At 38.3% G+C, this 12,539-nt stretch overlaps 1 protein-coding gene and 1 pseudogene across 1 annotated transcript in view; both read right to left on the bottom strand.

The window, feature by feature from the left end:
- The window catches only part of LOC121481372, a gene marked incomplete at its 5' end in the record, with an annotated part of 103,656 nt that extends 101,203 nt beyond the window's left edge, over positions 1-2,453 (bottom strand). The window contains 4 exon segments of the mRNA XM_041738669.1: positions 1,770-1,997; positions 2,000-2,056; positions 2,059-2,431; positions 2,433-2,453. Coding sequence (XP_041594603.1) covers positions 1,770-1,997; positions 2,000-2,056; positions 2,059-2,431; positions 2,433-2,453 — 679 coding nt within the window.
- Positions 2,454-4,562: 2,109 nt separating this feature from the next.
- Positions 4,563-5,049, bottom strand: LOC121481658 (annotated as a pseudogene).
- Positions 5,050-12,539: the final 7,490 nt, after the last annotated feature.

The following is a 12,539-nucleotide window of genomic DNA, read 5'->3' as shown; positions in this document are numbered from 1 at the left end:
GAACGTGGCATTGCTGCCCTGGTAAGGGCTGCGCTCGACTCTGCCAGGAGCTGAAAGTCTAGAAAACTGTGGTTTCAAAATAGTTGTGCTATTTTACATTTCCCCCGGCAGTGAATGAGAATTCCCGTAATCTACATTCCCGCCGGCACGTGCTGCTTCCAGGTACTTTTAGTTTAATCCTGCCTCATGGTGTGTGACAGGCCCCGTTGGTTTTATTGTATATTTCCCCAACATCTGTTGACATGCGTGTTGGCCTTTCGTGTATCTTCAGACGTGAAATGTTCATACAAATATTTTGCCTATTTGTAATGGAGTTGTTTGTATTACCATGTCCCAGCCATCACTTTTTATTCATTGAAATATAATTTTTCTCCAAATATATGTGTGGCAAATATTTCCTCCCACTGTATGGATTTTCTTTTCATTTTTTTTTTTTGACAATGTCTTTTGAGACTAAGAAAGTTTTCATCTTGATAAATAAAATTCTAAATAAATAAAAATTTAAAAAAATAATAAAAAAAGAAGGGATCCCTGGGTGGCGCAGCGGTTTAGCGCCTGCCTTTGGCCCAGGGCGCCATCCTGGAGTCCCGGGATCGAATCCCACGTCGGGCTCCCGGTGCATGGAGCCTGCTTCTCCCCCTGCCTGTGTCTCTGCCTCTCTCTCTCTCTCTCTCTCTGTGACTATCATAAATAAATAAAAATTTTTTAAAAAAGATAAATAAAATTCTGTGTGTATGTACACGTGTATGTATACAATTCGTATATACACATACCATGCACACACACGCACACATGCATAGACGTTTTCACGATTTATGCATTTGATGCCTCATCTAAGAACTATGTGCCCAACTTAAAATCCCAAAGCTACTGTTGTCTCTTTTCTCCTCAGAAGTGGTAGACGGCTTTAGCTTTCACAATTTAGCTTCCTGATCTATTGCAAGTTATTTTTCTGTGTGTGCACTGTGAGGAAATGGTTGAGGGGTTTTTGTTTGTTTGCTTTAATGGATATCAGCTTTTCCAGCTCATTTTTGAGATTAAAAAACCATCCTTTCTGCATTAAGTTACCATGGTGTCTTTGTTGAAAAGCAACTAACCATGTCTATGGGCTCATTTCTTTTTCTTTCTTTCTTTTTCTTTCTTTCTTTCTTTCTTTCTTTCTTTCTTTCTTTCTTCTTTCTTTTTTCTTTTCTTTCTTTCTTTCTTTCTTTCCTTCTTCTTTTCTTTTTTTCTTTCTTCTTTCTTTCTTTTCTTCTTTCTTTCTTTCTTTTTTTCTTTCTTCTTTCTTTTTTCTTTCTTTCTTTCTCTTTTTTCTTTTCTTTCTTTCTTTTCTTCTTTCTTTCTTTTTTTCTTCTTTCTTTCTTTCTTTTTTCTTTCTTTCTTTCTTTCTTTCTTCTTTCTTTTTTCTTTTCTTCTTCCTTTCTTTCTTTTTTCTTTCTTCTTTCTTTCTTTTCTTCTTTCTTTCTTTCTTTCTTCTTTCTTTTTTTTTCTTTCTCTTTCTTTTTTTTCTTTCTTTTCTTCTTTCTTTCTTTCTTTTTCTCTTCTTTCTTTTTTCTTCTTTCTTTCTTTCTTTCTTTCTTTCTTTCTCTTTCTTTCTTTCTTCTTTCTTTTTTCTTTCTTTTTTCTTTCTTTCTTTTTTCTTTCTCTCTTTATTTCTTTCTTTCTTCTTTCTTCTGTCTTCTTTCTTTCTTTTTTTTCCTTCTCTCTCTCTCTCTCTCTCTCTCTCTCTTTCTCTTTCTTTCTTTTAAGATCTCTGGTCTGAAAGGCACATGGTATTATCTCATTCTTTTTGTATTTGTTGAGGCCTATTTTGTGACCTAATATGTGAGCTATTCTGGGGAATGTTCCATGTGCATTTGAAAAGAATGTGTATTCTCTTGTTTTAGGATGGAATGTTCTGAATATATCTGGTAAGTCCATCTGGCCCCATCTGTCATTCAAAGCTATTGTTTCCTTGTTGATTTTCTGTTCAGATGATCTGCCCATCGATGTAGTGAGGCACTAAAATCCCCTACTATTATTGTATTAGTATCAAATAGTTCCTTTCTGTTTGTTATTGCTTTATATATTTGGGTGCTCCCATGTTGGGTGCAAAACTATTTACAATTGTTGTAACTTTCTGTTGGACTGTCGCCTTGATTATGGTATATGTCCCTTTTTGTCTCTTGTTACACTTTGTTTTAAAGTCTGTTTTGTCCAACATAAGGATTGCTACTTCGGCTTTCTTCTGACAATTATTTGAGTGATAACTGTTTCTCCAACCCCTCACTTTCTTTTTATTTTATTTTATATTATTTTTTTGACCCCTCACTTTCAATCTGCAGGTAACTTTAGGTCTGAAATCAATCTCTTTTAGGCTGCTTATGTTTGGGTCTTGTTTTTTCATCCATTCTGTCACCCTGTGTCTTTTGATTGAAGCACTTACTCCATTTTACATTCAACGTAACCATTGATAGATATTTATTGCCATTTTATTACCCATTTTCTGGTTTTCCTAAAGATTTTCTCTGGTCCATTTTTGTCTTTGTCACTTTTGGCCTTTTCTTTCCACTCAAAGAATCTCCTTTACTATTTCTTTACGGCCGGTGCAGTGGTCACGAACTCCTTTAGTTTTTGTTCATCCAGGAAACGCTATACGTTTCCATCTATTCTGAATGATACTTTTGCTGGATAGAGTATTCTTGGCTGTAGATTTTTCACATTCAGCACTTTGACTATATCGTGCCACTCTCTTCCAGCTTGGCACGTTTCTGTTGAAAAATTTCAAGCTAGCTTTATGGGTTTTCCCTTGTAAGTTAAGGACTTCTTTTGTCTCACTGCTTTTAAGATTTTTTTCTTTATCCCTACATTTAGCAAATTTAATTACAACATGTCTTGTATGAGTCTGCTTTTGTTGATTTTGATGGAAATTTTCTATCGCTCCTGAATGTGGATATCTATTTCCTTCCCCATATTAGAAAACTTTTCAGCTAATATTTCTTCAAATAAATATTTTGCCCCTTTTCTCTCTGTTCGTCTTGAACTCCTGTAATATGAATATCACTACATTTAATGGAGTCACTGAGTTCCCTAAGTCTAGTCTTATGTTACACACCTCTTCCTTCTCTGTTTTGGTCAGCTTCGTTATTTTTCCATTATTTTCTTTTGTATGCCAATAATTCATTCCTCTGCTTCTTCCAGGCTGCTCTTCATTGCATTGATCCTATTTCCGATCTTGTTTATTACATTCTTCATCCCTTCTTATTTTTTAACCCTTCTATCACTGTAGTAAGCGTCTCACTGATGTCTTCCATTCTTTTCTTAAGCCCAGTGAATATCATTATTATTGTTGCTTTCCATTCTCCATCACGCATGTTATTTACATCTGTTTTGTTTCAATCTCTGGACTTGCCCTATCATGTTCTTTCATTTGGGGTGAATTCCTCCATCTTGGCATTTTGTCTAAAGCTTTGCCTTCTTCTCTGTGTTATAAAAGCCAGTTATGTCTCCTGCTTCCCAAAGTAGTGACTGATGAAGAAGCGGTCACGGAGTGCCCAGAGCCTGGTGCTTCAGGGAATGTCTCCATTGTGTGCTGTTGTGAACTTTGCTGCTGTGCTTCGGCCACTCTCTGCTTCAGGCAAGTTGTCTACAGAGGCTCTCCTTGCTTGCTGTGGGGAGTGTTTGGTCCCTGGCCTGAATATGGTGAGTTTGAACTAGGTGTGCTCTGGTCTTGTGAAATGAGAACTGACAGGTACTCCATCAGGACTGAGGCCCTGCAGAACTCTGGTTGGGAGATGTGGTGTGGACAGGGGTTTGTGCTGGTCTTCTGGGGGCGGGGGAGGAGGAGGGGAGCTTGCCATGCTGGGACTGAGGCAAGCCTGACTGATTCACAGAGTCATTTTTATTTAAGATTTTTATTTATTTATTAATGAGAGACACACACACACAGAGAGAGAGAGAGAGAGAGAGAGAGGCAGAGACACAGGCAAAGGGAGCCCACCATGGGACTCCAGCCCTGGTCTCCAGAATCAGGCCCTGGGCTGAAGGTGGTGCTAAACTGCTGAGCCACCTGGGCTGCCCCCCTACACAGTCACTTTTAAATATTTATACTGTGTAGAAATTTGTAGTTTGGCACATTATTTTTTTCTTTCAGCACTTTGAAGATGTTCTTCCACTATTCTCTTCTTTGTTGTTAGTTTTTATTTCATGATCATGACCTTAACTCAGCAATCCAGCTAGAGTTAGAGGGAATGAGGAAAATATGGAAGCCATTGAACTGAAGTGAGAGCACAAAGATTATAGGCTATTTCAAGCTGATGAAGGTGAAGAGTTGTGCTCCTCGGCTATAGAAAGAATGGCCTGATGTTTCGAAAAAATACAAGTCAGGGCACATGGGTGGCTCAGTGTTTGAGCATCTGCTTTCAGCTCAGGGAGTGACCCCGGGGTCCTGAGATCAAGTCCCACATCAGGCTCCCCGCAGAGAGCCTGCTTCCCTCTGCCTGTGTCTCTGCCTCTGTCTCTGTGTCTCTCATGAATAAATAAATAAAATCTAAAGCAACAACAAAATACACAAGTCCAATTTATTAGACTTGTCCACAATCAGCTATGGTGATCTTCTTGATCTTGCCATTCCTGGATTCAAAGTGCTCTGCGGCTTCCACAATATCCATGCCCTCTTTCACTTTGCTAAAGACAATACACTTGCCATCCAACCACTCAGTCTTGGCAGTGCAGATGAAAACCTGGGAACCAACCATGTCGGGTTCAGCATTTGCCATGGGCAAGATACCAGGACATGCATGCTTCAGGGTGAAATTCTCATCACTAAATTTCTCTCCACAGATGGACTTGTTGCCCTGGGAAGTACACATGAAGTCACCACCCTTGCACTTAAATCTCAGAATAATCCTGTGAAAGCAGTAATCTTTATTAACAAATCCTTACTTCCCAGTGCTCAAGCAAGAAGGTTTTCTGATGTCTTGGGAACTTTGTTTGGAAACAGCCCAAAGGATATCAGCCCAAAGGCTTACCATGCAAGGTTATGTCAGAGAACACCATGGGGTTGACCATGGCTGGGCACAGGAGGAGCTCTGAGGTAGCAGCATCTGCAAGGCCACTGTGCCACTATTATTTGGGTCACACTATTTTTGATGAGATGGCCGTGAATATCAACTTTGTTTTCCCATTTGTATTGTGTTTCTTTTCTCTCTGGCTGCTTTATAACAAAATTTAAATTTCGTATTATCCCTGGATTTCAGAAAATTTATTAAAATATTTCTTGCTGGGATCCCTGGGTGGCACAGCGGTTCGGCACCTGCCTTTGGCCCAGGGCACGATCCTGGAGACCCGGGATCGAATCCCACGTCGGGCTCCCAGTGCATGGAGCCTGCTTCTCCCTCTGCCTATGTCTCTGCCTCTCTCTCTCTCTCTGTGACTATCATAAATAAGTAAAAATTAAAAAAATATATATTTCTTGCTATGGTCATATATGTGATTAATCTACACGAGATTCACTGAGCTTTGCTTTTCCTTTTTTTCTTTATTTTTTTTATGTGTGTGAATTAATGGCATCTATCAAATTTGGAAATATTATTCCTTGGAATTGTTTTCTTCCCCTCTCCTCTTTTTCTGGAACTGCAATTGCACATATGCTAACTTATATGATACTGCTACACAGATAACTAATACTGTTCATTTTCTTTCAGTCTTTTTTTATCTTTGTGTTTTGGCCTAAACTGTCCTTTAAGTTCTCCATGCCTCCATTTTTTTTCCTCCAGTGTTTTACATTATTTTATGCAAAATTCATCCAGTGAATTTTGTATCTTAGCTATTACATTTTTAATTTGGAAAAATTCTTTCTGTTCTGTTCTATGAAAGCCATTTCTCTCCTAATTATCTTCTTTTCTCCTCTACATCCTTGAGCATTTTTATTATACTTATAATAAATATTTAAAAGTCTTGCTTTCAAATCCCATGATGTCTATTATTTCTAGGTCTTTTTCTGTTAACTGATTTTCTTCCTTGGTTGTGGGTCACATTTGAAAATTTCCATATGTCTAGTAATTTTGTATTGGATGCTTGACTTTGCATGCTTAATTCAGAATCCTACTTGGTTGAAAGAAATGCAAATAATTCCCAGCTCTGTGTGAGCACTGGGAATTATTCAATTTATAGTTCCCTGAGAGTTGTCTTGCTTGGATTCCTGGAGTCATGCATTGTGTAGGTACAGGTCGGTAAATAGTCAAAGACTCAATAGGATTCTCTTTTCACTTTGTAGTTATCTCACTCTATTTTTTTCTGTCCTGCAAATTTCAATTTTCTCAGACTCTAATAACTCCTCTCTTTGTCTGCTCATCTTGATGAATTGCCCAGTTTTGCCTGTATTCTCGCTTCTTGTACTGTGGTCTAAAAAGCACATCTAGTTAAGAAGCCGAGTGAAATTTTACTTCTCATCTCATCTATACCTTCTCTCAAGGTTTGCAGTCAGTGTTTCCTGTTGTACCAATGCCCAGGCGCAAACGTTTCATCTGTCTTATCCAGCTTGTTTAGCAGCCAGGTCAGCACCAGAAATGTTCATGGACAGAAGCAGGGATTCAACACGGTGTGGTATTTTAATTACAGACTGTATCTGTCCACCACTCCGTGAGAAGTAGCTACTCATACAGTAACTGCCCCTTCCCGTCCGACCCCGCCAGTCGGTATTCTAATAACACAGATAGTGGTGTTTGTAGCAACAGACTGGTTTCCAAGCTTCCTAATGCTGGTATGTAAGCGTCTAGCAGACTATTCTCATAGCTTCAATCATGGCCTTCCTAACTCAAACCCTACTGACAGTTACAGTTCATTACTGAACCCACAATCATGCAAAATTTGTTCCTAAGATTTTTTTCAAATGAATAGAATATGCCAAATCTCACACATTTATGAAAAAAAACAACAACAACAACAACTAAAATATGCCAAGTTTAACCAAGCTTTTAGGTACAATACAAGGACTCATTAGGGACAACAATAACAGTGAAAAGATAGTACTCTGGGATCTTTAAAAAAAATAGACCAAGGTTTCTATCAAATTATGTCATAAGAAATAATAAATTCCCTATAATACAATATAATAAATCATTTGGATCCCAGCTATTGCCACAATATATCTTAATATCAAAGAGAAATAGCAAATACTATACCACGGAGATCTGACAATGCATTTTAAAACATTTTAACAATGATTTTCAAAATAATTTATGGGAGCCACAAAAATGTTCTTTATTAAAGAAAAATTAGAGTCATGGTAATTACTAAAGGATACCCTTGGAAGGAAAATCTTCATATTGAGTATTATTATACCGATAGGATATAGTCGTGACAATTTTAATTTTACCACTAATAGCTTTTATTTGTCTTGGGGAAAAAATTAAGCTTGATGTTTTAGTGTTCAAGCAAATTTGTGACAAACAGGAAGACTGCAGCACACCTCGGTTGGAACATTTTTTCCAAAAATGACAATATAGGTAACTTTTATGCATATTTTATTTAAAAAAAAAGATTGCTAGAATAAGGACACTACTGTGTTTTTCTTTAGCTGAATATGTATTTTAAAAATGAAAGGCAATTGAAGCTATTCACATTTTAAAGGCCATCTTCATTAGCAAACATTCATGACAAATGTTGAAATATTTTGTCTTCACTTGTGCATTTCTCCATAAGGATTCACAATCTGGCAATAGTTTCATTAAACATCTAAGATTACTTTGTCAGTTTGCATTTAAAAGCAAAAAGTTATTTAAAAAAATAACAGCTAAAATATGTGCTCAAGAACACAATCTGTGCTAATGTTAAGAAAAGAAACTCAAATATGAATTATAGCATTCAAAGCACAGAGAGAGAAAAAGAAAAAAGCCAATATCCAAAGATAAAATTTTTCTAGCACAAACAGTTTTGAGTACATCGTATCTCCAGATTAGTAATGAACCACTTACGTAGGCAGGGTTGGGGAAGTGGTTAACTTTGAGTGAATTAAAATCTGAGTCATAAAAATAAGCTTTTTAATAGAAGAGAAACAAGAGGGTGTATTATGTGCAAGCCATCTTTAAACTTGACGTTGATGGACTTTTGCCAATTTTAAAAATTAATGATCGAATTCGGTTTAAAGTTGACTTTAAATAATTAGAATTCAATATTGCTAATGTCTGTTAGTGATTGGGCTTTCAACTAGGAAATGATAAAAGATTGGGTGTCATGCTGGTGCATGAACAATAATCCAGAGAGACGGGCTTAAGCAAAGGCAAAGATTGGCAGGGTTAACTCTATCCATGGGATACCTCGTGTAGTTCAGAGTATATCCCTTGGCAGAGTCAGAGAAGAGTAGTAAAGAGAAAATAGACTGCTCCTTAATTCTAGATCTGACAGCACTGGAGGAATAATTTTGCAGAGTCTTCCAAGTCATAAATTCACAGTTTTCTCACCTATGAAACAAAGAAGTATTCATCTAGTCTGGGTAATTTTTAGGATCCTTTCTAATTCTAAAAATTCCATTACATTTTAAATTAACAGAAAAAAAGGCCATAATCAATGGAAAAGCCAGAAGTTTGTCCTAAACAGAAATAAAAATGATTTCAAATTCTTTCAGTAGAAAATTTAAAATTTTGTCCAGTTACATCAAATATTACATATACTTGTTTAAAGTGTTATATTTGTTATTGCTTTGTTTCAAATAAATTTCAGGTGCTAGGGATAGAATTTAAGATAATAGTTGAGATCATAAGTAACTTACAACCTTAACATTCCCATTCATCTATGTAACTAACCTATGTTTGTTATCAGGTGAAATTATGAATGAAGAAAACCATAAACAAAATGAAAAGGCAACCTAAAGGAGATAAAATATTTGCAAATCATAAGTCAGTAAGGGGTTAATATCTAAAATATATAAAAATTCACACAACTCAATAGGAAAAAAACAAACAACCCAATTAATAAATGGGCAGAGGATTGGAGTAAATATTTTTCCAAAGAAGACACTCAAATGGCCAACACGTATAGGAAAAGGTGCTCAGCATCACTAATCCACAGGGAGATGCAAATCAAAACCACAGTGAGATGCCACCTCATACGTGTTACCATGGTTATCATCACAAAGACAAGAAATAACAAGTGCTGAAGTGAGATGTGGGGAATAGGGAACCCTGTGCACTGTTGGTGGGATGGAAACTGCTGCAGCCTTTGGAGGAAACAGTATGGAGTTTCCACAAAAAAATTAATAATAAAGGTGCCATACGATCTAGTAATACTACTTCTGGATCCAGAAAGCTTCCTTTAAATTTTTTTTTTAGATTTATTTTTCTTGAGAGACAGAGAGAGAGAGAGAGAGAGAGACAGGCAGAAGGAGAAGCAGGCCCCACGCGGGGAGCCCGACATGGGACTTGATCCCGGGACCCCGGGGTCACTCCCTGGGCCGAAGGCAGGGCTCAACTTCTGGGCCACCCATGTGTCCCAAGCTTTCCAGTCCTTAAGGCTTTTGGGAGTTTATGACACCTTCCAGGAAAAAAAAAAAAAGTCATCACTACACATTTCTTTGGAGGTGTTATGTGTGTACAGCAATATATCAGAGAATAAGTTTGTGAAATACCTACAGGATCCTATTTAGAAAAGCTCTTTTTTCTGGTTTACCTCTTAATTCAGACTAATGAAATCTGAAACCACCGCTCAGGTGATACTGACTGCCCCCCGCCCCGCCCCGGCCTGCAGACCCCTGCCAGCCCAGACCACCTAGTACTTCTGAGCTAAATTCCTGTGCAGATGTACTGTGTAGTGACCTCTGGAATGACCTCCAATCACCTTTACTTCATTATAATACTAAAATCTCCCCCCAAGGAGGAGCCTCAGCCTCATTGGCATAACATACAACGTGTATATTGGCATGTTTCCTTCCGGTGCGTGCTTGAACCTATGCCCACCTGTACGTATGATGCCAAGGCTTCCCTATCTAAATACTGACCCTAACCTAAGCAGAAGGAACCCATTCACCCTCTCGGGGGGAGTCAGGGCTTTGGAAGCCATTCCCCATGATTTACTTGATGAAAGTAAAAGTTTTCTTTGCGTGACAGCTCAAGAAACAAAGGGTGCGTGTGTATGTCTGTGTACGTGTGTGTGTGCGGAGAGAGAGATTATAAGGAATTTTCACACCCACTAGTGAAAGTTACCTACGGCTTTAGACTCAACACTAGACACATAGTAACCTTGCACAGACTCATCCACCAGCTCCCACAATTGCTATCGTGGGTTCTTTATTCCGTACTATTCATAACAGCTTCCCCACTCTGATCAATCTGGAAAGACAGCAATTTGATATCAGGATGCCAGGAAGATCCACAAAAAGACTGACGTGGGTGCTCAGGCTTTGGCACAGGGTGGGGAGGCGGGAGAAGGGTGAGCCGGCAAGGCATTAGGGAGACTGTTGACGAAAGCCAAAAGGACGCCTTGGAGAGTATTAGCAAAGCCCTTAAACACCTTTATAAGGACACCACTAAGGGCTTATGGGAAAGTGATGAAAATGGTATTGGAACCTAGAAGAAAGGGTACACTTCTTACATGGCGACACGACGTCTAGAAAAACTATTTCCCTTAATCATGTAGAAAATATCAACTACACTAGTGCACTTGATGATAGGCTTAAGATTTCCAGGCAAAATGCTGGTTTGTTTCTGTTTTTGTTTTTGTTTTCCAAACTATAATGAAATGGGAAACAGGAGACAAATGAAACAATAACTCTTTTTTTTTTTTTTTAGTGGAATTATGAGAAAATCTAAAGGATCTAAACAGTCTTTTCAACCAGCAAAACGTTCTTGAATTAAGAAATGGAGGTGGGCGGGGGGTGGGGGGTGACTGCTGACGGGCATTGAGGGGGGCACTTGATGGGATGAGCACTGGGTGTTATTCTCTATGTTGGCAAATTGAACACCAATAAGAAATGAATTTATTAAAAAAATTAAAAAATAAATAAAAAATAAGAAATGGCTTTGAGCAAAAATCAAATGTGGAGTGGGGCTGTAAAATTCTTACCAAGAACTCACAAAGATCTAAGGTAGCACCTTGCAGTCCATTTCAAACTGACAAAGGTTTGTTTAGGATCTCAAAGGAATGTCAGATCTACTCCATTAAACAGCTGAGCTTTAAAAAAAAAAAAAAAAAAAACTAGGGCACGACGTCACAGTGTACTCACAGGAAATACAATGAGGGGACTTATCTCAAAAGGGTTTTCAATATACTTTTTGTCTAAATCCATGGGTGATAAACTGAAACCCATATTTTTATGATATCCATAATTTTAATCCCATAATGTTTTATAGGATTTGTATCAGATTATACTGAAAGAGAGAGAAACAGTATAAAATAAAAAAAAAAAAGTACTCTTGGATCTGGGTTTGTTTGGAGTTTTTTTCCAGCAGGTAGTAGGCTGAGAAACTCAATTAGAAACCCAAGTCATTCACTACGAAGAAAGGACGACTAAGAGAGTAGAGTCAATTGTTCCGATAGGCATGAACGGGAGCTACAGAAAAGCATGTTCTGTAAGGAGATTGAGCTCTAACTAAGGAACTGAGCACTTGCCCAGGACTCGATCCCACAATTGCTGTGGCTCCATACCTGTTTTGTGCCTCTTATTTTTCTAAGTTCTGAAAAGTATACAGTGTGTCTACGTCTCTGTCGTCTGTCAGGTGTGGGCACACATCATGCCTCTTTAGTCTATGAGTCTTTAGATTTAAAACAAGAAGAGTACTCAGAGAGCTACACCCAAGGCATCTATATTTGTGGAGACTTCTACAAGCCTAGATGGGATTTAAATAATATTTTGGAACTCAAGCCCGAGCCTTGGGCAATGAAAGATAAAATTCTTGTGTGTCGGGCTCCCGGTGCATGGAGCCTGCGTCTCCCTCTGCCTGTGTCTCTGCCTCTCTCTCTCTCTGTGACTATCATACATAAATAAATTTAAAAAAATTAAAAAAAATTCTTGTGTGTTGCTGAAGGAAGAAAGTGCATTTTACGTGTGGTAGGAATGTGATGTCCAGCAGGCAGACCACAGATTTATTTTCCAAGGATGGGGGCCACGGTATTGTCCATCTAATATACTCTTCTAGAGTCTATTCTGTCATCCAAGGAGGCGTGTGATTTCCTTCTTGAATCTAGGCTGGATTGACTCCCTTGTAAGCGATGGATTGTGGCAGACATAATGTGGGACTTTTGAGGCTAGGTCAGTGGAAAGCCTGACCACCCTGGGAGACACGAGGAGGCCACAGACAGTCAGGTCAACAGCCCCAGTTAAGGTCCTAGTCAACACCACGTCATCCACAGAACATCTGTGTGAAGGAGCCTGCAAAGTATTTCAGAACCAGTCATAACGTCACCTCAACATATTTAAGGTTTTCCAACGAGGGATCTAGAAATCATGGAACATTTCCACTGTGCCCTGTCTGAATTTTTGACCCATAGAGTCTAAAAACTTAATGAACTGGAAATTTTATGCCACTGTTGTTTGAATATTGTTTTTAAAGTCAGTAACGCTAGCT

Source organism: Vulpes lagopus, chromosome 23 (genome assembly GCF_018345385.1).
Source record: "Vulpes lagopus strain Blue_001 chromosome 23, ASM1834538v1, whole genome shotgun sequence".
Lineage (NCBI taxonomy): Eukaryota > Metazoa > Chordata > Mammalia > Carnivora > Canidae > Vulpes > Vulpes lagopus.
The sequence above is the reverse complement of the archived record's forward strand: the minus strand, read 5'-3'. Positions and strand labels throughout refer to the sequence as shown.